The sequence below is a fragment of the Theobroma cacao genome, chromosome 5 (genome assembly GCF_053813885.1).
Source record: "Theobroma cacao isolate CCN51 chromosome 5, ASM5381388v1, whole genome shotgun sequence".
NCBI lineage: Eukaryota > Viridiplantae > Streptophyta > Magnoliopsida > Malvales > Malvaceae > Theobroma > Theobroma cacao.
This window is the reverse complement of record NC_142643.1, coordinates 6,350,028-6,378,020: the sequence shown is the minus strand read 5'-3', so window position 1 is coordinate 6,378,020 and position 27,993 is coordinate 6,350,028. Positions and strand designations below refer to the sequence as shown.

Here is a 27,993-nt window from a genome sequence, read left to right as displayed (position 1 = left end):
CTTGGAGTCAGGCAGGCTTTGGTTTGAGTCTGGGACCTTCCCCTTGCGCCTGTCTCGAACCCTCAAAAGGAATTCCCTAACTCAAAAAAGAAAGAATAGTCTATTTTATGCAACTTTGTAAGCGCTGCCGTTAACTATGGAGTGTTTACTTTTATGGACATTAGTTACAAAGTGAACATTGTCACTAACTTCTCGTTTCTTTCTTTGTATTGGTTTTCCCCTTGGGGACGTTTAAACAAACCATCAAAAAAAAAAATCTACGACAGGTCCTAATGGTAAGGATACTCGTCGCCTATCGTTTGTCCAATTTATGTACTTTCTTAGTTTCTTTTATTTACGTTTTCCATGCAATTACTCTCACGATATGTTTTATCAAACAGGGCCCATGTATTACAAAGGATTGTGCCATTTGTTCTACCAATACAATCCCAAAGCAGCAGTGTGCGGCAACATTGTTTGGGCCCATTCAGTGTCCAAAGATTTGCTGAATTGGCAATCACTTGAATTAGCCATCACTCCTACAGCGCCCTTCGATATTAAGGGCTTTTGGTCAGGGTTAGCCACCATTCTTCCAGGCTATAAACCTGTACTTTTTTACACAGGAATTGACCTCAGAAATAACGAGGTACAAAACTATGCTGTCCCAGAGAATGCATCAGATCCTTATCTACGTAAATGGAACAAGCCTAGTGGAAACTCGATCATGGTTGCTGATAAAGGCATGAATGCCAGAGACTTTCGTGACGCTACCACAGCTTGGCAGGCAAATGGGTACTGGAATCTCCTGGTAGGAAGTAAAAGTGATCGTACAGGTATAGCCTACTTGCTCAAGAGCAAGGATTTCAAGAAGTGGACCAAGGCCCAACCCCCTTTACATTCTGCACCTAATACTGGAAATGTCCAGATTTTTATCCTGTTTCAAAGCCTGGTAAAAAGGGCTTGGACACATCTGTACAAGGGAAAGATGTGAAGCATGTTTTGAAGGTGAGCTTCCATCCCACAAGATATGAGCACTACACACTTGGGACTGATTACCCAAATCAGGAAAAGTACGTTCCTGACAAGGACCAAGTTGATGGTTGGGCTGGGCTTAGATCTGATTATGGGAATTTCCATGCTTCAAAGACATTCTTTGATCCTGCAAAAAGCAGGAGGACTCTGTAGGGTTGGGCTGGTATTCCGAGATGGATGATGTTAAAAGAGGATGGGATGCTATTCATGTACCTTATATTCAATCAAAGTCTTTTGCCAATCTCTAAGGGATAGCTGTAGTTAGAAATTAGAATGATGGATTTTAATGGCATTATCTCAGTTAATTCCAAGGACAGTTTAGCTTGATCCCAGTGGAAAGCAATTGGTGCAATGGCCTGTTGAAGAGATAGAGACCCTAAGGGGAAAAAGAGTCCAAATAAGGAATACACAGTTTAAACCGGGAGAACATATGGAAATCAAAGGAATAAGTGGCTCCCAGGTTTGCTTCATAATTTGTATTGGCTAAAGACCCTCTTACAAATTAACTCTCTTCTCCCTAGTTGATGATCTTCACAGGCTGATTACCTAACTTGGACAAAGCTGAGCCACTCGATCCTAGTTGGAAAGATCCCCAAGACCTTTGTTACAACAAGAAATCAAAAGTTGGTGTTGTAATTGGTCCATTTGGACTTTTGGCATTGGCTTCAGAAAAGCTTGAAGAATTTACCCCAGTTTTCTTCAGGATATTCAAAGCTCAAAACAAACATGTTGTTCTCATGTGCTCTGATGCATGACGGTCTGTCTACCTTTCCCTACAAAGACCACAATTTGAGTTTCATTCCTCCATTATAAATATTTCTGGCCTCATTTTAATTTGATTTCCTTGTGGCAGCTCCGCTTTGACGAAGAGAGTTTATAAGCCAACATTTGATGGCTTTGTAGATGTAGATTTATCTAATAAGAAGTTTTCTCTCAGGAATTTGGTATGCTATATATGGCTTAACTCTCTACTTCTAGATCTCGCCCTCTTCATCTCTTCTTATCTATTTGCTTATCACACTATTATACGTTTGTTTGTATGTTCTGTTTTGTTTTTTTTTTTTTTTGGGCAGATGATCACTCTGTGGGAGAGAGCTTTGCAGCTGGAAGGAAACATGCATCTCATCAAGTGCATGTCCAACACTAGCAGGTTTTGGTCAGGCTCATGTGTTTGCATTCAACAATGGAACTGAAACTATCACTTTACAAAATGTCGATGCCTGGAGCATGAAGAGACCTAAACAGATGAACAATTGAAGGGGACTGGGGAAACTCCTATTTCATTCAAACAGGCTTGACCTTAGAATTTGTAGCATTTATATATAACCTTAACAATGTCAGAATTTAGATTAACATAATTTATAATTTAAAAGTTGAGGTGCAAATCATACATGTGCCAATTTGTACATTTTGCGGCAGTTCAAGTAACAAATAAGTAACTAACTCAAAATACAAACACCTGATGACTTGAAAACTTGGAACCATGATATTCATGTCAAGCAGTTCATCACAATGTGAGAATTCATGGTTTTAAAAACTTCATTAAGAGTAGCCGACAACTTACATGGGAAAAATCAGGGGAAAACAAGCTTGCAAATCTGTAGTAATGCGCTCCATGTACAAGAGAATGAAACAAATTTGATTTTGCACCAAGGGAAAAGTAATGGATCCACGAGCAGGAGTAGAATTATATTCTCCCCTTGCTCTTACTTGATTAATAGCTTGTTTTAGTTGAACAACATCACCGAGAAAGCATTTTTTGCGGTTGCCCATAATACACCTGAGCCAGCATTTTAAGCACACCGATGAAACTAATCTCCCTGAATACATAGACACCACTTGCAAGCACATCAAGTCCAATCCATTTAACAACGAAAATCTACCTAAGAAAAGGTTCTTTCACTGTGCCTTTGCCCTTGGGTGTAATAGAGGCCTTCATCTTCTGAACAGTTGATACATCAATCTTAAAAGACTTGGCAATGATATCATCCCTGATGTTAGTTGAAAAAACAGACCTGGGAAGACTTATGGTTCCAGCATTTGCACTACCTAAGGCAGAAATCGCAAAAGCAGGGTCCTGCCCATAGTTATATTGATAGTGAACAACCCCCTTAGGGAAGATAAACAGATCTCCCGCTTGAAGTGTCCGAATATGTAACACATTTTTCTCATCAACAAAGCCCACTTCTAGAGAGCCTATGAAAAGAAAAAGAAGCTCAGCAGCATGAGGATGGCTGTGAACAGGATTTAAGGAGACTGAAGGGAACTGCAGCATAGCATAAGAAATGCCCTGACCCTTTAAGGCAGGAAATTCAGCCTCGCTAACTTTCAGAATCTCAAAAGCTGTAGGTAGATCAGCCCCGATCAGGACACGTAAGGCAGTATAAGTGAAGAAGTTTGCACCAGCAGTGGTGAAATTTGGTGGCAAAACAGAGTCAACCGTAAGGTCTGTCTCAGTAGAATACATCACCTGGGAAATCATCAGTACCAAAATGAGGGTATGAATGCGTATACAATTCCCATGGTGAAGGTTGAGGTTATGCAGCATAACTATACAATTTTAGATGATATCATAATTACATGGATGAAGGTAAAAGCAAAGCTGATTGAGGATTGTGTATGTATACTCATGTTGTGCATGCAAGAATGTATATTAGAGGAGAACCAGAACCTTGGTAGCAATTTGACAAGAATTCTCCACCATTTGCAATTGGCCGGCAACTATAAAAGAAATAACAATGCATTTTTGTCTTTCATGTTATTTCTTGGACTTATCACCAAATGATCAAATGTTACATGTTAATTTGTCCAAGTTTAAGGCATTCCATATACATCAGGACACCGTTAATTAATATACATAGGGATGTCTGTTAAACACCCATTAAAGAATATGCTGCTGTCTATTAAGACAATCAAATAAGACATGGATGCCGAACTTTTGATTTACAAATGTCGTAAATGAAAAGAATGTTGGGAAAAAAATGATATAGTCAAGTCAATTATTTTAAATTATGTAGTACTCCCAATTAGTTAGGAGGAAAATAACATTAAATATAGCCTAAGATATTTCGTCACTGTTTGTCTGATCAAACAGATAGAAAGGAATTGAACCATCATTGAAAAACGTAAGTTGAAGAAAATTGTAGCTTATATTTCTAGGGAAATTTTTCTTTTTAAAAAGATTTAAATGCAAAACAGGGTATAATCCAAGTGGAATTTACCAGAATTATTTGTCCTTGTCCAATGAATCAAGTCATCATTATAAACTACAAGCCAAATGGCCTCGAGACTGCAAAAGTTCCGTATTCAAAACCAGATGCATGTATACATTTAAAGATTAAAGAATCCAAAAAAATATCATACGGTGCTTTAGAAATACATGGAACAGGGGAAAACTATGCATGTTATACATTTAAGAATAAAGAATCCAAAAAAATATCATCTGATGCTTTAGTAATACATAGAAAAGGGGAAAACTAACCTGCCAATACCAAGTAAGCCAATTACCAGTAGTCCCCACATGAACAAACCCCCTCGTTGAAGTGGTGAAATCGATTTGCATCTCGTACGATAATCAACCTCTTTGTAATAGCTGACACAAACTTAATAAATGTGTGGCAGTCACCACAAACTCTAAGATTCTTTGTAATCCTGATGGGAGTTCCCTTAGGGGTGGCAATAAGACCAAATGCAATAGCCAATTTTTCACTATGCGTATACAAGATTCCAACTTTAACTTCCTCATCAACATCATGTAACACAAAGTTTGTATCTGGTATGTAACCAGCTAACTCCAATTTCTCACTCATACTCTTCAGCAATCCATGAATCTCCTTAGACAGAGGATGAGACTTGTCCCCCACACTAAATTGATAAATCTTGTTATCCACCTCAATCCAGGTCCAACCAGGAATCTTTTTCAAACTCCTTTTGGTCATTAGGTTTCTGATTTTTGCCATATCTTCCCACCTACCAGCATTTGCATAAATGTTGGAGAGTAACACATAGTGCCCTGGATTCTGAGGCTGTAGTTCAAGAAGAGACTTTGCAGCCCTTTCTGCCAACTCTACGTGTTTATGGATTCTACATGCCGCAAGCATAGCACCCCATAGCCCTTCATCCTTCTCAATTGTCATGTTCTCAATTAGGTTCAAGGCCTCATCAAGTCTCCCGGCACGGCCCAAGAGATCAATCATGCAAGTATAATGCTTCACATCTGGTCTCACAGCATATTCGTCCCACATCATGTTAAAAAGCTGAAGACCCTCGTCAACCAAGCCAGCATGACTACAAGCATAAAACAGAGAAACAAAAGTTATCCTATTTGGCATTATCCCACTACTCAACATCATAGGAAATAAATCAAGTGCTTTCCTGCCTTGCCCATGGTATCCATAAGCAGCAATCATCGCACTCCATGAAATTACATTCTTCTCTTGCATCCTATCAAAGATTTCCCTCCCGCAATCAACACTCCCACACTTGGCATACATATCAATCATTGCAGTACCCAATACCACATCCAAACTAAAACTCATTCTGCAAACATAATCATGAATAAGTCTAGCCTTATGCATAGCACCCAACTTCGCGCAAGCATTAGCTACAGTCACAATATTAATCTTATCCGGAACAACACCTTCCTCTCTCATCCATTCAAACAAAACCAACGATTCCTTAGCATTCCCACACTCAGCATACCCCCCTATCATAACAGTCCAGATTACAAGGTCCTTGTTTGGCATATTATCAAACAACCTACGAGCATCCTCCATGACCCTGCATTTTGCATACATGTCAACAAGAGCAGAAGAAACAAAGTGATCCAAACACAACCCAGATTTCAGAACAACACCATGAACTAAACTACCCATTAACAAGTCCATCCCGTCCCTACAAACCCTCAAAACAAAAGGCAAAGTATAATTATCAGGCTGAACACCACACCTAATGAGCTCCCTAAAAGTCCTAAAACAATTAACAAAGTCACCAGCTTTAGCAAACCCACCAACCATGACACTCCAAGAAAATGGGTCCCTTTCTCTCATTCCATCAAAAAAAGCATAAGCTTCACCTAAAGCCCCGTACTGAAGATATATGTAAAGGAGTTTGTTTGTAACAAATAGGTTATTTAATAATCCATTGGCAACTACTTGGGCATGAACGTGTTTTATTTCAAAGATGTTTTTGCAGTTTAACAAAGCAGAGATAAAAAATTTCGGGTCTACACGGAGCGAAGAATGAGATTCTAGTGGGTTTTGCATATGGGTTTGGAGTTTAGGGGATGTTTCTTGAGCATCTGCAATCGCTGCAAGTGTAGAAATAGATAGAAGGCGAAATCTTTCTTGGTTCGAGATAAGCAAGGACTGGATCTTCGTGAGCCTTAACATGGGATTGGCGCGAGGGAAGCAGGAGTACTTTAGAAGCTAACTCCCTAACGGCTCCTAAACGGTATTTCTGTTGGAGCAAATATTGTACGAGGAAACATCAAGCATGCAACAACGGTTAAGGCAGCTTCCTTTCAACTTATAACTTTCTCCATACTACTGATTCCCAGCAACTTTTTGACAAATTATTTTTCCAATGTAGTCTACTCGATAATTTAGACAAGTGAGTAACAACGTCCTAGTATTTTAATATTATTTTATCAAAATTAAAAACCTTGAACACTTAACTTTATTTTATAAAAAAAAAAAAATCTAGGGAAGGCACAGGTAAAAAATTTCACTTGAAAATATTGTCCCATCTCGTTTAAGGTCAATAACAGTTAAACTGCTGACTGCCTTGCAATGATATGGTAATTGAATTATGAGGTAAAGATAGCAAGCGGCTTGAATTGATTTGAATGGGGGAATGCTGAAATATTTGACAAAAATATAAAGAGAAGCAGAGAAGATTTAAGCCCGTGAGGCCGTGCTAACAAATGGTTCAAAGAAGTTGAAATTTCACTTTCGAGTAGACAAAAAAGGGCATACATTACAAAGCTGCTCAAGAAAAAGCAATGTCCCAAGAATTATGAATAAAACTTAAACCCTAAACTGAGGGGTTTTGGCTCAATTTACACTCCTCCATCCAAGCTAAAGATTATAAATCCTGAGAAAGGATTATTCCTACTAAATCCATCCTGAGACATGCAATACGCCTTCCACCGCCAGCCGCTGCATCCTTACAATCTCCCAAAGACGATAATAACAGTTTACACTAATGATACAGATACAAATATAATTTGCACAAGAACATATGAAGGGAGCAAGGCCACCAGTATTAGTTGATTTGAGAAAGGGGTGACCGTGGTATTAGTGACGCCTTTAATTCCTTTGGCTCAAATGATTCGTATGAATTGTTTTCACGAAATTCCTCAACCAGGGCTTCCATTGGCATGGCTCGTAGTGATTCTATACTCCCCTTGCTCAGAACGTCTTGTTCGCTTCTTGTTGGAGTCGTCCCACTTGCCTCGTAATCCTGTAACATTATTTACAACAACGCACAAGGTCGAATCGAGTAAATTTTCCAGACCCCGTATAACGAAATGCAAATTTCCTCACTTAATATTTATGACAAGCCATCCTATGTTTTAGTTAATAGAGTCTCACTCTCGGAACAAGTCAAAAGCAGCATAACATACCAAGTATCTCTGCTGGAATGTTTCTTCTGCTCTCTGCCTGATGGATGTAGCTTGACTTGAATGATCATCCTGGAATGTCTCCAGGCTTTTACCATGAGCTTTAACAGTGTCCAAGATTCCAGACGTAATTCCTTGTTCCTGCTCTGACACACCTGTTCACAATTCCATGAAAATATACTCATGATAGGATTCCAGAGCTAACTTTTGCAAGCAACGGTAGATGTTTATGTGCATTTAAAGAGATGATTAACCATTCTATTGTCTGGCATCTTCATGAATATGAGCAACTGAGTTATTTTCTATTTTTTGTCCCTTTTTTTCTTTTCATGGGACATGGAGACTCATTGCAACTTATATATATCTCCACCTTTTCTCCATTGAACATTCTATATTTACATGCTAGAACTTCCTCCATACCATAGAATCAATTAAATGATCACTGTGCCCCTTTCAAGGAGTGATGCTTTAAAACTAATTTTAAATATTTGGACCAACATTTAGCACCAAACATTAACTCACTCTAGAAGGAAAGGAAAGGAAAAATAACTTACTATCAATGTAGTATATGGTATCCTCAATATTCTTCAGACCATCTTGCTCAGCTGCAACCCTTGTACTATCAACCTCAGCATCATGCTGCTCATTGGCATCAGAAGCGTTCCTACAAGAAACATTTTGAAGTTTACTTCAGGAAACCCACAAAATACTACAGAAACAGACGAATCCAACATATGATTGTCTTGGTAATAGCCTCTGGAAGTGGAAATGCAATATTAACTATTAGTGCACTGGTCTTCCAACATAATAGTAATAAAAAAGAAAAAAACTTTCAGCATTAGCTCTAGGTAGAATTTATTGTTAACATTAGAGAAAAAATTTACAACGGAATCTATTTACAATGGCAAAAAAGCAGAATTCCACAGAAGATGTTTACCACCAACCTGATGAGTGATGTTATATCTGAAACATGTTTACTACCCATCTCATTCACCGATTCCTGAGTATGTTTGCAATGCTTGAACGCAGATTCAGCAGTAGACACACTGAAGTAAAAGATAAAGAGAAAAAGGACAGGTCAAAAAAGCAAAACAGGAGAAATGGATCCAGAATACTAACACGGCAAAATTTACCATTGCTGTAGGAGTGCCTCCATACGACAATGTTTGGCAGCTGAGTAATCAGCACTGTCTTTAGCCTCATTCTCTGCTTGCATAGCAAATTCTTGCCATTTGCGTTTTGCATCTGTTGTAATACACTCCATGGAGGAAACATGTCCATCCAAGAATGTTTTGCTTGCAACAACACTTTCTCTAATATTTACAAGCCTTTCATCCACCTGCAAGAGAAAGCATCAATTAGTCTTCAACAAAGAGTAAGGGAAACAAGGATAACAAATAGAGAATGGACAAACCAGCTCTTTCTGCCGACGAACATGGCTATACACAAGATTTGTCATATCAGCAATAAGCTTCTCTGCATCAGATTTTGATTGCTCCTGCATGATGCATGCTTGATGAGTAAGAAATTTCAACATCTTTGGGCAGGAATATGTGTATTATACCTCATAAGCCTTCTGAAAGCTAACAATGCTCTTCATTTGAAGTTCATCAGCTTGGACTGCATGATTCTGAACCCTCAGAGCCTCTTCCGAAAGCTTATCAAGAATTCCATTAGTGTAATCAGAAATGTCCTTTGTTTGCTCGATACTAACATGGAATCTCTGTTAATCAAAAGGGGACAGAAATATTAAGTAAATCAATGAAATGGAAATTAATATAAAGTAAAAGAAGAAATCTACCAATGTAACCTATCTACAGGAAATTATCCAAATATTAATAGTACAAGTAAACATAATTTGGGGGAAAAAATTTCATTGCAGAATAAATGCATGTCATTCAATGCTATGCTCTAAAAGGGAAAAAAAGAAAAAGAAAAATTCAAAAGAGAGAAAGAGAGAGGCGAGGATACTATGATCAAATTGAAAATTGGAGCACAAACCTGTCTTAGTTCCCTTGCAAAAAGAGCCATTTCTCCCTGATGAGTTGCAAGAGTACCTTGAAGATCATCAAACATTGAAGCTGCTTTGCTGGCCTCAGACAAAAGGAACTGATCCATAGTTCATAAACAAGAGACAATTAAAATGAGCAAAACTCCAAATAATTTTAATAAAACACAACCAAATTCAAAATATCAGCACCTACCTCTTCAATAGAATGTACATTCGAAAAAGCCAGAGTTGAAATTTCCTCTAAGGCAGCATTGGAGCTAGCCTTGTGCAATCGCACAACATTTTGGACTGCCTCCATGTGGGAAACATGCAACGCCCTTGCAGCAGTCACCTTTTTCTTCATATCCAAGATTGCCTAAATGCAAGATTTATGAATACAAGTTCAGCCGTTGTTAATAAATGAACTCCAACACAAAACAAGAACTACCACAATGACAAAAATGTAACACAGGAGCTCAGTTCAAGGGTGAACCCACCCTGAATACTAAAAACCATTCAATACCTTATCATGTATAGTCATAAAAGAATGACAGAGTTTCTCAACACTCTGAAGGTGTTCACTTTGCCTAGACACTGACGAGGCCACCAGGTTGCAAAGAGAACCAATTTGTTGGGCTAGTTCTAATTGAAAGTTGTTAACCACTACTCTATTATCAGCATTCAGTTTGTCTTCCCTTCCTATAAAGTAAAACATCATATGGTTAGTATGCAATAACTAAGGCTCCATATGGTTGATGCTTTAGTTTTTTCTTTTTGATTTTTTAGCAAAAAGTGAATAGAAAAAAAAGCAAAAAAATTAAAAAAATGAATAGAATATCAAAGACAAATAGCAAATAGCAACTAGCAAAACACCTCAATAAAACAGAGTCTAAATTGAACACAAACCAATTTTTAGGAACAATGAAGCATTATCCTTAAGAGCTTTCTCCAAGTCAGACCTTAAAACACAAGCTTGATGTGCTAGAGCATTTTCTATTTTAGACCATTCAAAAATAATGTCAGCACACAATAAATATTAATATAATCTCAAATTCAAGTGAGTATATGTTGATGTGTACCTGCTTTTTTCTGTTCAGATATGATAAATTCTTTCTCCCTCAACACATAGTGACACTTCTTCAATTCTTCTTCAGAGTTGGCAAGCAATTTGCTGGTTTCATTCAAGTTTTTCTGCATTTTCCACCAAAGTAATTAGCATCAAACCATAATATAAAAGGATCAGATAAAAAACTCAACAAAGTTCACCTCAGTCGTCTCAAGTTTTCCACTCAAATCAGAGCACTGTTGAACTTGGGCAACATATTTATCTTGCAATTCCTCAAGTTGCTGTTTAATTAACAAACCAAACAAAAGACAGCAACTTATAAGCCATATAAATCAAACAAAGACAGCAAGCATCTCATGATTCCAACCAATTAAAAATGACACCATAGCAAAAGCTAACCTTCTGATGGGTTTCAAGAAGGACCCCAATTTGTTCAATCTGATCAGCCATTGCCTACACAAATTCCAAACAAACACATAACAATAAATAAAAAAAAATTCAGTATCACCTAGCAATCTGGGTACTTAATCAATGGGCTTCAGTTATACTTATATAAGGAAAAAAAATCATATTAAAAGAATAGACAAACACAGCTGCAGTTTCCAACAGTAGCGAAGCATCATCACATCTAAGAAATGAACATCAAGAAACATAAGGAAAGAGTAAAACCATTCTATATAGGCATAAACATACACCCTACGACTAAGGGGGGGAAGTATGATCCATAAACCCCACCTTCCTTTCACTCTCCTCCTGGTAATATCGCTCCTTTGGAATATAAACACCATTTTTCTCACGAGCAGCATACACCTCTGAACAAATGGAAACATAAAAAAAGCAATGTATATTAATCAACATAGTTTATATAAGGAATATTATATTGGCCAATATTGTTATTTTTTTTGACAACCCCTCCAATAAAAAATTATCTTACCTGCCTTTAGCCGTTCAATTTCACCATAGAGGTCCTTTATAAGAGTTGATTTCATCATTTTTTGGTTAACCTACATAAATTGATCAATAAGTTACTTGTTAAACCTTTCCTCATTTTCAAATAACAGTATGATATAACTAGCCATTAAGCGTACTAAGATATCAACATATTGCACAGCAGGACAAGAAATGACAAGTGGATATTGGTGTAGCAAAAATGTTGCACCCTCTCAATTTATATTAAACTAGACATTCAACATATAATACACAATGATTACTTTCCTTCACTGGAATCTTTAACCCACTGTACTTCATTAAAAAGCACTAAGTGTAAAGATAACACATCAAATTCAATGCATAAAACTCAGAGAAAATTCAGAGTACTATGGGCAGCATGAATCATACATCAGGTTCAAGAAAGATAAAGATTCATTTAAAAAATTTCACTCTAAACAAACAAGTCACTTTGAGACTTGCAAGTCACTGCATTTCCTGCATAGTTGGTAGAAGCTATGGCAGGCATTCATTTTCAAGTTAACTGTATATTTTATCATGCGTCTAGATATTGTTTAAGGAAAAACTGAAAGAAATCCAATCAAAAGGGAGACATAGGAAAGAAATTGACTTGTTCATGTGTACATCAAACCTCAGGCTTATTTTTTATATTCTTTGCCCTGTGTGCATAATCCAGTGTACTTAGAGTCTCCTCCAGACAATGGACAGCAGGAGAAACTGTGGCTATAATGCAAGTCTTTGTTCTTCCCCCAAGTGAATCACGAAGTAACCGAGTAAGCTTGCTATCCCTAAATTCCAATTAAACTAAATAATTAGAATTGAACATGAAAGGAATATAGGTATCAAGCAACTCAAAAAAGCGACTAAAACCTGTATGGAATATGCCCAAGATGCTCCACAAGGGCATTTATAACTCGTCCTAAAGTAAGTAAACTTTTATTAATTTCACCAGCTTCTCTTGCACGACCCTGTAAATATCAACATCAAACAAACAATTAATTATTTTCAATTAAAAGCTAAATCTGGTTTCAACTCTCAAATTGATTAACAAATATGCAAGAAATACATACATCCCTAGCACCAGAGCGAGATATATTTTCTGAGCCAGCTAAATCAACCAAATTCAGCTTCCCACACTTTATTAGTTCTTCACCTTCTGGTGTAGCTTCCTTAATATGAATTGTAATAGAAAATAGAGAATGCGATCGACTGAAATAAACCACATTTTTCGGATCAACCGAAAGGGGGAAAAACCTTAACTTTACTCAAACATATGGAGCAGACAAAAGAACCATTACCTCGACTGCTTATTCAACAAAGTTTCAGCAGTACGACGCTTAGCAGACCCTCTTTCAAGCAAAGTAAATATCTCACTAGCACTTGTAACAATTTCTTCCTCTAATCCTCTGACAAGAACTCCACCTTTTCCATCTTCCATAAGCGGCAACTGCTTCTTCTGTTTCTCCTCCAAAGCAACTTTTGAAATTTCTTCAGGTGCAAGCAAATCAGTAATCTCTTCATTATACAGTTCCAAAAACGTAACCTTCACACTGTACTCCGCATTCTGACTCTCCAATGTGTCAAATATCTGTTTAACAGCTCTTGGTATGACTCCTGCCTCTGCTGGCAATTCGCCATTAGGGCCCGTCTGTCACATTTTTTGAGCATAAAAGTAAACAAATTATAATTAGTTGGTTACACAAAGGAGATGATTTAAAAACGAATGCAAGCGAAAATTACTGACAATCAAATCTATATACCTTTGCCCTTTTGCATTCACCTTCCATAGTGTAAGTTTTTCCCGTACCAGTTTGACCATAAGCAAAAATAGTACAATTAAAACCTTCCAAAACTTCATTCACAATTGGAACCACTGCTTGTTCATATAGATCTTTTTGTTGAGCTGAAGGCCCAAATACCTGATTAAATTAAAAATCATTAACAAACTCAACATTTACAGTATCAAACAAATCCGATAATAAGAATTAATTAAAGAGCAATAATCACAAAAAAAAAGAAAGAAAACAGAAAACCTTATCGAAAGTGAAAACTCTATCGATATGTTTGCCGGCGATGTTCTGAGAAACGGCGACTTCTCTTACGTACTCATTACACGTCACCACTTGCGGCGCATTGTTCCTTAACTCCTCTTCGCTAAACGGCCTATAAAATTTTATTTTTTCACCGAAACAACAACAGCAACAACAACAAAAATTAAAAATCTATGAAATCAGTGGATCTAGGAAACCCTGAGCCAAAAGGAGAGTTAGAAACGAAACCTGCAACGGAGGAGGACTTGAACGTTGACGCCTTTCTCTTTTTCATGGCGCCCCGACATTTTCAATCGTCGAAGGGAAGGAGAATCGCACGAACCTATGTTTGATTCTTCTTTTCTTTCTCTTTGTTTGTTGTTCTGTTACTGTTAGATCCGCTTTTTGAATTTTTGCTTCTTTCCTTCTTTTTTCTTCTTTCCCTTTTAGGGTCTGGTTTATGGTGAAATGAAATCTGAAGAGAGAGCGGGCTTTCGAATAAGATTTGAAATTTTTGAGAGGAGGCGCTCGGGCTAGAGGGTGTTACATCAAACGGTTACGTTTTTGGGATGTTAATCGGACGGTCTAGATTGCTTTATGTTGATTGGACTGGATTGCCCTTATGAATTACGCAAAATCCCCAATTAAGCCTAGTTGATTTTGAACTTAGGGTTGGTATAGTTCCAACCTGGACTGGACTTAGCCCAATATAATTTGATGGGTTGGTCCAGCATTTTTGGGTGGGCTAAATTTTGAGACTGATAGTCAGATGCATGTTTAAAATTTACTAGTGAGACAAATCACATCTTAACAAGTGGCAATGTATGGAACCTCTTTCTTCACCCGAGGGTATTGCCTGTTATATTTATTGCATTATTATTGTTGGAACGCCAATTAAGAATCATGTAAATGATAAATTTTCACATAATTTTTTGTTATATAATTGAATAATTGGAGCATAAATAGTAAAAGTGATTGTAAGTGATATATTGTCCTTCCTTTAGGCCGCATTTGGATTTTATGTTTATTATTATTATTTTACAAGAAAAAGTATTACTTAGTACAATTTTAACTTATGAAATCTGCTTTCTTTCTTCCCATCCTTTGATCCTTAGCATTTGGGTGTTAATGACCATGACCTTGTAATTGTTTAGGTATTGAAAATTGTGAAGAATAAATAAATCAGAGCAGGTATTTCCGTACAATTCACTCTTGTGTGTGTGTGTGTGTGTGTTTTTTTTTTTTGGTCCTTTTCCTTTTTTTGTATGTCATGTTAAGTATATTTCCAGTACGTAAGACTCTGTCCTTGAAATGAACATATGGATCATCAAACATTGAATTCGTAACAAAAAAATACATGCACATTGAATCCATAGCTATGAACGTTTTGGTATTTGTTTTTGGAAGCATCCCATGTGACAATTTAATTTTACATATAAAAAGCTCATTGTGCAAAATGAGATATGTGTGTGTCTTTCCTCTCTTTTTGTAAATTCCGCCTCGTGTTAAACGGTACATAGAGCTGTGTAATGACTATTGTAGCCAGATGAGTACATGACTCCCATGTCCCAACCGTACCAGAAGCAAGGTAAGATCGCCATCAACCTGGATGTGGTTAGCAAAAAATTAAATTCCAATTCCTGCAATCAAAGGATGCGATGAATGCAGTCATGCCATAAGTGCATGCACCGATAGTGTGGCTATCAATGGATTGCCAAAACAAACATAACTATATATTCTTTATCTTTCTACATCATCGTGATGCATATGCATACAAGGTTTTGGGCCATTATATTTGCTTAACTGTGGTGTGGACACTGATCGTAGAATTAAATAGAACATGGGCCATGTTCGGCGGTGGCTGGAAGGATTGGATTTTAATTGAATTTTTGGAAGTAGAGATTGACCATGTGACTGTTTTAATAAATTTTAGCTACAAGCCATTAAAGTTTTCCATACAGACGAGTTTCTTCCTTTTACGGAATACAGCTAGCTAGAGATTAGGCTATTGTACATTTGAACTATCAAACTAATTAAAATGGTTTATTATCCTATGGACCGATAGAATAATAAGTATTTTTTTGTAGCTATTACAAATCAACTAAAATCTTCAAGATAATAAGTAATTTTTTTTAAAAAAAAAAAAGGCATTGGAATTCATTAAAGAAAAAAGAAGGCGTACAAAAAGGCTTTGACCCCAACCAATGGACTCTGTAAGACAAAAAAACAGAGCCAACTCCTATTAGTGATCAGCAAACTCTGAATACTAAGTTCGCTAGTAATAAGACAAGTACAAAAATAATTCATTTACAAGCTTTCTTTACAGCATTTACATCTCCACAAACAAACCCTACCTAGTGCTTTCCTGGTGAATGCCTTGGCAATTAACCCACAATAAATTCTATAGTCGTGCAACCCCCCTTGGCAAGCAAATCAGCCTCCTCATTTGTCGATCGTAACGTATGGCTTATCTTCCATTCACTCACCTTCGCAAGCAGTTGATGAATCTGGATTATCTCCTTTCTCATTCTCCATGGAATCTCATTTGGATTACTAACCCACTTAACAACATTAGAAGAGTCACTTTTGAAGAAGAGTTTATGAGAAGTTACCCAAACCAAAGCCACGAATATGAGAATTACTTCTTTTGCAGCAAGCAGCTCGAAAAAGTTTGAGTCACTTTCTCTTATTGCCTTGGAAAAAATAACCTTAATCTCACCGTTGCTATCTCTAGAATTCCCCTAATACTTGATTGCCTAAGGTTACCTTCCGAAGCCTTATCAATGTTGAATTTCAGCCATCCATTTTGTGGCTTTTTCCATGCTTCCGTGTTCCTCTTCTTCCCAACTTTCCTCGAAACAACTCCAGCATTAGATGTTCTCACCAATTCATTTACTGACACATTTGATTGTGGCCACCTAGCGTGTACCCACCACGCCATTCTCACCTTAACTAGATCAAAAATCTGGCACCCATCCCACTTTTTGCCCTTAAACACCAAATCATTCCTAGTTAACCATAATGGCCACACAATGGCATAGAATGCCATCCTCCAAACATCTCTATTATGCAAAGAGCTAGCAAAACCATTCCAAGCTTGAAAATAGACAACCGATTCCTTACGATTTACCCAATTCATATTCCACAATGCACACTAATTTTGCCACAGTTTCCAAGATTCAATGCATGTAAAAACTAGATGACTCATAGTTTCAGAGTTGTTATTGCATAGTATGTAGGCATCAACCTCATCTTACAATAATTCTCTACGAACTAGAACATCTTTAAGAGCCATTTTCCCTTGTTGTAATTGCCAGTGGAATATTTCAACCTTGTGGGGTGCTAAACCACTCCAAACTTACTTTCAAAAGTCCGCATGATAGCTATTGTAGTTTAAAGCATTCCTACAGAATGATAGCTATTGCAAAAGTGTAAATCCTAGGGAAGTCTTCCTTTAGTATTACCCTTTTACCCATTCATCCCCCCAAAATCCAATTCTTCTACCATCTCCTAAAGAAAACGCCATCCCATCAATAGTTTGTTGGCTAAAATCTCCCTCTAATCTAAGTGGCTTAGGAATTCCCTTCTAAATAGTTGAGGCTGCCCTGCTATTATGTTTTTCTAGTATCATTGTTAGCTCATTTTCCCCACTTTCTCAACTATTACTATTCTCCACTTGTTATTCGGTTCATTTTCATATCGCCAAAGCCACTTATTGAATAGAGCCCTATTCTTCAGTCTTAAATCAACAAAATTGAGCCTTCCCCACTCTTTATAATTGTAAACAATCGACCAACTCACATAATGTAATTTTCTCCCCAAATTTGGCCCCCTAGAAGAATTTAATTTGAAGTTTTTCTAATGTATTTTTGACAGTCATTGGGATTTGAACAAGGGCATACAAATGAAACAATTAGAAACTTAAATATCAATTACATATTGTACGGTGTCAAGATAGTTAACAATGTCTTGACACTAAAGTAGACTGTTCAAATCGCTCTCTTAACTCCCATAATTTTAAGGCTGTTATCTCTAGTTGTCTACAAAGTTGTAAGTAAATGGATGACCAAACCATGGCTTAGCAAGTATAGCCACTCACACACCTTATCAGATCAAGCATCATTTTCAATATATCATATATATCATCCAAGAGCATTTCACTAAATCATGCTTTCAAAATAGTCAAATTCATTATATTCAAAGCAAATAATTCCATAAGTTCATAAATCATTGATCATCAAATATCATTCTTGAAATAACATTCAAGCAAATCATAGTTTTAATCTTTGAAACTCGTAAAGTATCATCATCTTAGTTATGGTCACTATTATATCCCTTGATAAGGACCATATCAATTAATTATTCTCATGATCGTTACTAACTATTATATCTTATTAGTAGAGTCGTGTGCTTACTATTATGTCCTATTAGCAAAGCCGTAGAACTAGTTCTAGTGTCAATTATCTCACTTCCCAGGGATCATTTCGTAAATCTTAAAACATTCTTTAAAGATGATCAAAGATTTCATTTCATTCATAAATCAATATCTGTTGTACTAATAAACCAAAACATTCATAAAACAATATTCATAATTTGTAGAAATCAAATCGTTCATAAATCTATTTTCATTATATTATTAAGCCCAAAATAGAAAATAACCATATGCTTGATCCTATTTTCAGATGCTGAAAATAATGAAATAAAACATTTAATTCTTTCAAGAAATATACCTATAGGATAGTTTTGAAACAAGCAAGGTATGCGAATATAAATTTACCTTCGTTGGTTTTGACAAACTTGTTTCTTCCAAAATAATCAAAAGCCTAATAACAATCATTTAAGCATATTAGAAACATTCTAACTCTCTAAAATCTATTTATCACCTGAAACTACGTAAAATAATCCAAGCTCTCTTAAATAAAAAATCTAGACAATTTGCACATCATTCACTAAAATGACTATATCTTAAGCTACGAAACTTAAAATCAATATTCATTTAATGCATTGAAAACTAGACTTAATAGGCTTTCTATCCATATAAATCTCAATACTTAGTTCACTATAGAAAAAGTGCAGAATATTTTCAAAATTGCCACTGGCATACTATCAAGCAGTTTGCATTGTCTTTACAAAAAAAAATCATATCTTTATGAAAGAAACTCGGATGTAGCTTTCCAACCATATATAACTCAAATAGAAAAACTTTCATAAATCAATGTAAAACCAAACTTAAAGTAATAGTACAGTATACAAAACTCGATTCTTCTAGCAAATTCCCTTTTCAGTTTTTATCCAAATTCTTCTAAATCAATCAAATATTTTTTTTTCAATTAAAAAGAACGTTTTTACTTACCTTGTAATGATAAATCCAGCAATAACCGTTATTTGTTTATTCTTCAAGTTGCTCTTGAAAATCCCAAAATGCTCACAAAAATATTCTTGTGAAATTCTTCTTAGCTTTTAGGTTTTCTTCATTAAGTTGGCTACCTATATTTAAATGATATATTTATATTAACCCTAATTGTATTCTAATAAACTTCAACATAAAAAAATGGTTTTGGCCTAATTATTTTAAAGGCTTATTTGTTTCACTTAAGATAAGTCAATACCTTATCTTAAATATTATTTGGGCTAGGGTATTATGAAGACAATGTCTATAAAATAGTCATACTAGAAGTTTAAAGTTTGACAAAAATATAAAGTAACTTAGATAGAAAAAATTCATGCCAAAATTATACAAATAACTTCGACTACGTGAAGTATAAAATAAAGACATTTTTTAACAATTATTGCATCCTAAGATTGGGCATCTTTAGTTCCTATGTCTATTAAAATTAATTGTTGATTAATTATTGTGGGGCATCTCATCAAATAAAAAAATTGTTGTAGAGATAAAATTATAAAATTCTAAAAAAATGAAGAAATATTATAAAAATTTTAAAACTTTTAAGGGGGTGAGGGCCCTTGCTAACCGCTTACTCTATCCACCTTTGTTTGAAAGTCATGCCTACTATTACTTGATAATGTTGGTATATTTTCAAAATCAAAGGTAGATTGTAGGTAGATTTTTTATGTAAATGGTTATATCTCTTGGTAAAATGACATCCAAAGGTTACGAGACAAATTAAAAAAAAGACCACAGCTCAAAAGTTTAAATATGAAAAGTTATCGTTTCAAATTATAGCTTAAGATTATGTTTTATGGAATGAATGATTGTCCTTTCATAAGGTCATTATTGAAATAATACCTTTATCCAAAGATCGTGTCTTACAAAATGTAAAAATGTCTTTTAGATAAAGTGGTGCCTTAATGAACGGGTTGTGTCCTTCAAGAAGAGAAACTTGTAAGCCTATATAAAGGGCTTGTTGCCAACTATTTTGACACACCAAAACAAATAAAACAAGTGCAAAAAAATCAAAAGAGATAAAAGTGTTATGTTTTGAAAATAAACATAAACACTTGAGTTTTCATCATCTATCAAAGGAATCCAATTTCCTTATAATCTACTTGCTGTAGAAAGTAAGCTTTAAGGCTGAACAACTTTGCAAACACTCGAGTATATCTAGTGGTTTACTCTCGTAAAGTGCAAGACGAAGTTAGATGTTTGCTTCATTATATCTCTAAGGGTATTCACATTATTCCCCTTTGCCTACTAAATGGTGGGCCCAAAATAAGTCTTAAAGATAACGTCTATTGAAAGCTGGCCTTGAAATCAATTTCGTTGGTTCCTTGTATTCTATCTAAACCCCATTTGCACCAACAATTTTAAGACTTATTTTTTGTGGAATTGGAATTCAAAATGAATTCACTAAAAGAGATGGCTAGCAACATTGTCAAGCTGGACTGCTTTGAAGAAGGAAACTTTATTTGTTGGCAAAAGTTAGATCAATTTGATGTTGACAAAGAAAAATCTAAGGCATAATAAACGCATATTGGTTGGAAAGAAGTATTTTGTCACATGCCTAAATGATCAGTCTGTTATGAATCAATTTTATGAGCTTGAATGCATTCTTAATAGGTTTAGGCAATATAATCTTAATATAGATAAGCTATTGTGGTGTCTTCTATAATTGATAAAATTCTCCCTCATGGAGAGACACTAAGAAAACCTTAAAACATAAGAAAGAATAGATGTTTTCGAGGACCTTGGTAATCATCTTCAAATAAAAGAAGATTATCACAAACAAGAAGAAGTCAAGTAAGATGAAAAAGAAAAGGATTCAAATAGAAAGAATCTTGAGACTTCAAAGGTCCATATGATGGAACACAAATCATCAAACAAGTTGGTTTCATACAATAAAAGAAAAATATTCTGTTGATATGAATGACAAAAGTCATAAGGTCAAAAGGAATAAAAAAGGTCCATGTTTTGGACAGTTCAAGATGAAATGTAGACTTTTGAAATACAAGATACAAGGCATGTGAACAACAACAAGTTTGTTGATATGATGTCCGAGGCAATCTTTTCCAAGATGATGGAGCATGATGGACTAACACTGGTGTAACTAAGCATGTATGTAAAGACAAGAGTTTCTTCAAGTCTTTAGAAACGGTTAATGATGGAATCGTGTTGTACATGGGAAATTCCTTCACTACACAAGTGAAAGGAAAAGGCATCATGGAACTCACGTTTACTTCTAGAAAAATACTTGAACTAAATAATGTCTATTACGTACAAGAAGTTAGAAAAAAATCGTGTGTCAGGTGGCTTGCTAAATAAATATGGCTTCAAATTAATATTTAAGGTGGATAACTTCATCTTTACAAAAGATGGATAATATGTGGGAAGTGGATACTTATGTGAAGACATGTTTAAGCTTAATATTAAAAAGAAAACTATTAGTTCTATTGATATTGATGTCTTATTTAATGTTCATGATAGTAAAATAGCATTGTCTAATTTATGGCATAATACATTAAGTCATGTCCATTATAGAAGAATGCATGATATGATTAAATTAGAGTTGATACCTAATATTGATGGAAATAATGATATGTGCAAGACATGCATGGTTACTAAAATCACAAGAAGTTCATTTCCTAAGGTAGAAAGAAACTTCAAATTGCTTGCATTAATACATTTCGATGTTTGTGACATGCATAGTACTCCATCTATTAGTAGAAAGAAATACTTTGTAACATTTATATATGACTTCTCTAGATATTGATATGTTTACTTATTGCATGCTAAAGATGAAGTAATGGAAAAATTTAAAATTTATAAAAATGAAATTGAATTGCATTGTAAATTGCTTATCAAATGTTTACGAAGTGATAAAAGAGGTGAATATTATGATCTCAAGTATTTTGAGTCACTAGTATTATTTATGAGATTACCGCTCCATACGCACCAGAACAAAATGGTGTAGCAAGACGTAAGAATCAAGTTCTTATGGAAGTGGTCAATGTTTTACTTTCCAATTCAAATTTGGGAGAAGGATTTTGGGGTGAAGCCTTATTAACAACTTGCCATATACTAAATAGAATCCCAAACAAAAAGAGTAAAACTACTCCTTGTAAGCTATGAAAAGGAAAAAAATCAAACCATAATTATTTAAAAGGATGTCGAGCCTTAGTAAAAGTTCTAGAATCAAAGAAAAAGAAATTGGGTGAAAAAAGAATTGAATGTACATTTATAGGATATGCTGAACATAGTAAAGCATATCGTTTCATGGTGATAGAACCCAATTATTCATTTTCCATTAATACAATCATAGAATCAAGAGACGCTATCTTTGATGAAACAAGGTTCAATTTAATTCCAAGACTCAAAGAACTAGTAACAAAAAGTGATAAACTTTCAAAAAATGGTGAAGAAACTATTGAGCTTTGAAGAAGTAAAAGAATTAAAAAGCAAAGACATATGGATCCGATTTCCTCACGTACTTAGTAGAAGGTACAAGAGAAAAAATATGTGAACACTTACCTTACTGCTTTAATATAGGAGGTGAAAGAGATCTTTAAATTTGTGAGGAGGCAATGAAGTCTTGAGATGCTTCATTTTGGAGATAAGCAATACAAGATGAGATGGACTCGATAATGGGAAACAAAACTTGAAAGTTGGTAGATCTTCCATTGAGTTCCAAGCCAATAGGCTGTGAATGGATTTTCAAAAAGAAAATGAAAGTTGATGGAATCGTAGAAAAGTTTAAAGCAAGGCTACTAGCAAAAGGCTCTAAATAAAAGGAATGTGTTGATTATTTTGATACATATGCACCGAATAGTTACAATTAGAGTGCTTATAGCACTTGCATCTATACTTAAGATGGTAATTCACCAGATGGATGCTAAAACAACATTCCTAAATGGTGAATTAAATGAAGAGGTGTATATGGAACAGCTTGAAGGGTTTGTCTTTCATGGTCAAGTAAAAAAAGTATGTAAGCTTGTAAAGTTCTTGTATGGATTAAAACAAATGCTTAAACAATGGTATCAAAAATTTGATGAAGTTGTGTTAGCTAACGGCTACAAGATCAATCAATTTGACAAATATGTCTATAGTAAGTTCCATAATGGTAAAGGTGTCATCATTTGTCAATATGTGGATAACATATTAATTTTTGATACTGATTTAGAACAAATGGTGGACACAAAAAGGTTCTTGTTAAAGAATTTTGACATGAAAGATATGGGCGTGGCAAATGTTATTCTTGGCATAAGAATAATAAGAGATAATAATGGCCTAACATTGTTTCAATCTCATTACATTGAAAAGATTGTAATGAAGTATGGTAAGTCAGATTGTAAGCCAATGCTTATGCCTTATGATTCTAATCTAAAGCTAGTACCTAACAAAGACAACCCAATAGCACAGAATGAATATGCAAAGGTGATTGGATGCTTAAAGCCTGTTTGGCCTAACTTTTTTTTAGCTTAAAAACTATTACGAAGCTCTTATGAAAAATAATAACTTTTAAAATTAAGCTAAAGTTGTTTGGTACACTGTTTAACAAAATAAATAATATGAACTCTAATTTTGGTTAAAATTACTATAAAAGATATTCATGCCATCTTCAATCACCTAATAAACTATAACGGAACGCTTCAAGTTTATATATGATTTCAAATATTATAATAAAAAAAATCAATAAAAAAAGAAACAACTTTTAAACTTGTATAGTAGCAATAATATTAGATTTTTGTTGATCTAGCAAGCAATTGGACCATGATGCATCAATTCCCAATAAAGAAACGAAAAGAGAAAACGGTGTATTTGACATTAAAATCTTTTTTTGCAAAGAAGAGACAACTTTTAAATAGTATCTTGATACAATTTTGAGTTATAGATTTTCTCTTCTCTTAATCTTTGTAAAACAAAAAAAATTCTAAATTTTGCTATTCTATTGTTGGATTTTTTGTTTTTTTTTTTCTTGGTAGTTTTTGTAGTGGGAGGTAAAAGAGAGAGAGATCACGATTTACGTTAAAGAATGGTGATTTGCAGAAAGAATGAAAAGAGAAACGGATTGATTAAGAGATGAGTATTTCTTGAAAAATTGATGTGTTTTTAAAAAAAAAAGAAAAGAAAGCTCCTCCTTAGAGCTTTTCTTGAAGCTTTTTTTTTAAAAAAAAATTATTTTTTTAAAAAAGCTGCTTTTTTTAAGAGCTTCTCAAAAATTATGTTTGACTTGGTTTTTGCTTTTAAGAGGTAAATAAGCTGAAAAGAAGCTAGGCCAAACAAGCACTTAATGTATGCTATAGTCTGTGCAAGGTCAAATATTGCTTTTGCGGTTAGGATGCTAAGTCAATTTACAAGTAATCCAAGTAAAGAACATTGGTATGCTATTCACAAAGTTCTAAGATACTTAAAGAGTACAATGAATTATGGCATTTGTTATTCAGGTTTTCCTTCAATTTTAGAAAGGTATACAGATGCTAGTTGGAATTCAAATAGAACGGATTATACTTCTACGACTGGTTGGATTTTTACAATTGGTGGGGGTGTTGTTTCTTGGGGTTCTAAGAAGCAATCTTATTAAACGAACTCCACCATAGCAACTGAATTTATAGCTTTAGCATCTGTCACCCAAAAAGCAAAATAGTTGAGAGATTTACTTTATGAAATTCCATTGTGGCTTAAACTAATGGCACCAATCTTAATACATTGTGATAATGAAGTAGCGATATCAACAGCATATAATCAAGCATATAATGGAAAGAGTCAATATATTGGACTTCGACATAGCATTGTAAAACAAAGAATTAGTGATGATATAGTCACTATAAGTTATGTGAGGTCTTGTAAAAATTTAGTGGATCCATTTACCAAAGGTCTAAAAAAAGATTTAGTAATAAATACCTCAAGAGGGATGAGTCTCATCCTTATCAACTAAATCTCCAATGGTGGGAGCTCACTTCGACGTTTGTGGTTGATCTGTAAGTCTTCAACCACATCAATGATTGCAAGTATTAATTTATATTTTTCCATCCAAAGGTATATAGTGTTTGGTTCCCGTAATGTGTAAGGTAAGATTGAATAAAAGTTCTTAATAGACCTATAACATGTATATATTGAAGTACTAGAATTACGGGGTATTTTCGATTGGGGCTACCTATGTGAGTGGAAGTGTGGCTGCTTCTAGGAGCTAATGGCTTAACTTTAACAGCACTCATAAATGGATACAAAACACAAGGCCATAAAACATGTTAGCAAAACTAGATACAAAGTAAGCAAGGCAGCTTGTGTGTGTTTAGTGGCTTGACTAGTCAAATGAAGAATCGATGGTTCAATGCATGGTTAATCACTCAATGCAGACTAAAACCTACCGCACTCACTAAGTAAAGGTTCAAATCTGCAGAATACCTTTATTTATGCTAAAGATTCCCAAAGTTGTTGGTATTTAGAAATTTGAAAATGGTGGGGGATTGTTGGTGTATTTTCAAAACTAAAGGTTATGTCACATAATGAAAAGCTATCTTAGCTCGAAAGTTATGTCATATAAAGTAACATAGTGTGACTATTGGATTGTAGGTAGGTTTATATGTGAATGATTATGTCTCTTGGTAAAATGACATCCAAAGGTTATGAGACAAATTGAAAAAACATCACAGCTTAAAAGTTTAAATATGAAAAGTTATTGTTTCAAATTATAGCTTAAAAATTATGTTTTATGGAATGAATGATTGTCATTTCATAAGATTATTATTGAAACAATACTTTTATCCAAAGGTCGTGTCTTACAAAATGTAAAGATATCTTTTAAATAAAGTGATGCTTTAATGAAAGGGTTGTGTTCTTGAAGAAGAGACATTTGCATATATTAAAAACTTGTTGCCAATCATTTTGACACACCAAAACAAATAAGACAAATGTAGAAAAATCCAGAGAGATTGAAGTGTTATGTTCTGAAAATAAATATAAACACTTGAGTTTTCATCATCTATCAAAGGAATCCAAATTCCTTATAATCTACTTGTTGCAAAAAGTAGGCTCTAAGGCCAAACAACTTTGTAAACCCTCAAGTGTATCTAACGGTTTACTCTCGTAAAGTGCAAGATGAAGTTAGAAATTGGCTTCATTGTATCCCTAAGGCTATTCATATTATTCCTCTTTGCATACCGAGTGGTAAGGGCGAAATAAGTCTTAAAGATAACATCTATTGAAAAGTTCGTCTTGAAGTCAATTTTGCTGGTTCCTTGAATTCCATGTAAACTCCATTTGCACCAACAGATAATATCATATGCATGCAATTTTGTGATCATATGTTTGTGTAGCATGATTTTATTAAATTTTTGTATAAAAGAAGCATACTTCAATCTGTTGTTCAAAATAAGTATAATATTTAATAAATTTGTACGCTTTTCCTTTTTTGGGTAGAAAGACCTTTGTTTCCTATTTTGATTAGTTAGTCACAATATTATTTCAAAACCATCAAAGGAAGAAAAAAGATATACTTGCATATTAAATTAATAATTATCATGCAATACCACCAATACCTCATGATAAGAGTCTTAAGTCCTACCAATTAAGGAAGTATAGGAGTCCTAGTTTAGCATGGTTAAGTGTTAATACTGGTAATTCTTGTTGAGCGAGGGTATTTGCTTTTTGTTAATGCTCTGTTTATTTGATGCACTGATTAGGTTTGATTGCATTAGAAGTCTTTGTATAAAGACTTCGATTGCCATACTGATACTAGTGTAAATGAAATCACTTTTCAAAAAACAAAATCATGCAAAATAGATTAAATTTTTGTGTTGTAGTAAAGTTGTTATTAGCACAAATTGTTGGATAGTTTCAAATAAAATAAATATGGGACACAATCCCATATTGAATATTAAAGAAAAGTTATGTCTGTCGGAAAAAACCAACAGTCATTTTTGTTTGAAACAGACACAATTGTGTCTGTTGAGAATAAACACCTATACCTATAAAAAGACTCTCTTTTGGAACAACAAATACACAACAAAACAACAAACAACAATCTCTCCTTCCTTTCTCAATATTCTCCAAGTTTTCTTCTATATCGATTTGTTGTAAAAAATTTTTATAGAAGTTTGATAATTTTTCATACTCTGGTGAGTACTTAGCGGATTGATTTTGTCAGTGCAAAACATCATCAATCATTGGGATTCATTATATCCTTAAGATTTATTGCATGTAATCTTTTGCACACAATCAATGGGGGTGAATATAACCTTAAGACAATGATTTGCACACAATTAATGGAAGCGAACAAAAACCTTAAAGACAGTGACACTATTACAAGCCTTGAAGCCATTTCAGTATTTTTCAATTCGGTGTTTTAACAATCTCATGTTTTTATTGCATTTCATCTATGGTTGCTGCAAGTGGAACACTAAGAGAATTGGCTTTTGATTTTTGTGAAATTGGATCGATTGAGGTTGATTGTAAAGCCTGACCTTATAAAATACTCGTCATGACATACATGTGATGATATCATGATTGCATGCTAGGAGAGTCCCTAAAAATTTACAAAAGTCGGTATTGTACCTAGAGGTACAACAAAGTTGATGTAATCCTCGAACTAGATCAAATAGGAATTTTAAGGTGAGATTAAGAGCTTCACAGTCCATGGATGACTCAAAATGGTAATTCGGAGTTTAAGGATCAATTTGGAGTCAAACTAGAATTATTGGCTTTTGATTTTTGTGAAATTGGATCGATTGAGGTTGATTGTAAAGCCTGACCTTATAAAATACTCGTCATGACATACATGTGATGATAGCATGATTGCATGCTAGGAGAGTCTCGAAAAATTTACAAAAGTCGGTATTGTACCTAGAGGTACAACAAAGTTGATTTAATCCTCGAACTAGATCAAATAGGAATTTTAAGGTGAGATTAAGAGCTTCACAGTCCATGGATGAC

The 27,993-nt window shown here is 34.6% G+C and overlaps 2 protein-coding genes and 2 pseudogenes across 3 annotated transcripts; 1 reads left to right on the top strand and 3 right to left on the bottom strand.

The window, feature by feature from the left end:
- The first annotated feature begins 385 nt into the window (after window positions 1-385).
- On the top strand, window positions 386-2,399 carry LOC108662330 (beta-fructofuranosidase, insoluble isoenzyme 1-like; annotated as a pseudogene).
- A 491-nt stretch (window positions 2,400-2,890) lies between these two features.
- LOC108662331 (germin-like protein 9-3) lies at window positions 2,891-3,478 on the bottom strand. Its single transcript, XM_018122444.2, has one exon. It carries the CDS (start codon window positions 3,476-3,478, stop codon window positions 2,891-2,893), a length of 588 nt encoding a protein of 195 aa, XP_017977933.2.
- Window positions 3,343-6,594, bottom strand: LOC18598270 (pentatricopeptide repeat-containing protein CRR2, chloroplastic pseudogene; annotated as a pseudogene). Its single transcript, XR_016026401.1, has 2 exons — window positions 4,493-6,594; window positions 3,343-3,481 (listed from the first exon to the last, which is right to left on the bottom strand). The product of XR_016026401.1 is annotated as a pentatricopeptide repeat-containing protein CRR2, chloroplastic pseudogene (transcript).
- Window positions 6,595-6,938: 344 nt separating this feature from the next.
- LOC18598269 (P-loop containing nucleoside triphosphate hydrolases superfamily protein) lies at window positions 6,939-14,180 on the bottom strand. Its single transcript, XM_018122316.2, has 23 exons — window positions 13,917-14,180; window positions 13,671-13,800; window positions 13,398-13,556; window positions 12,936-13,285; window positions 12,708-12,846; window positions 12,508-12,605; window positions 12,269-12,425; window positions 11,624-11,693; window positions 11,425-11,501; window positions 11,089-11,142; window positions 10,890-10,970; window positions 10,703-10,814; window positions 10,530-10,616; window positions 10,147-10,322; window positions 9,838-9,999; window positions 9,635-9,742; window positions 9,198-9,356; window positions 9,048-9,131; window positions 8,767-8,972; window positions 8,578-8,679; window positions 8,188-8,297; window positions 7,637-7,788; window positions 6,939-7,473 (listed from the first exon to the last, which is right to left on the bottom strand). Exons 1-23 carry the CDS (start codon window positions 13,973-13,975, stop codon window positions 7,276-7,278), a joined length of 3,030 nt encoding a protein of 1,009 aa, XP_017977805.2. The 5' UTR covers window positions 13,976-14,180; the 3' UTR covers window positions 6,939-7,275.
- Window positions 14,181-27,993: the final 13,813 nt, after the last annotated feature.

Bases quoted from the DNA above. Each gene is read 5' to 3' on its own strand.
- LOC18598269 (XM_018122316.2), bottom strand. From the start codon at position 13,975: ATGTCGGGGCGCCATGAAAAAGAGAAAGGCGTCAACGTTCAAGTCCTC. The intron at 9,743-9,837 runs GTAGGTGCTGAT...ACTATGGATCAG, and splicing joins ATGTACATTCTATTGAAGAG to TTCCTTTTGTCTGAGGCCAG. The intron at 8,680-8,766 runs GTAAATTTTGCC...CTTTTACTTCAG, and splicing joins GAGGCACTCCTACAGCAATG to TGTGTCTACTGCTGAATCTG.
- LOC108662331 (XM_018122444.2), bottom strand. From the start codon at position 3,478: ATGTATTCTACTGAGACAGACCTTACGGTTGACTCTGTTTTGCCACCA.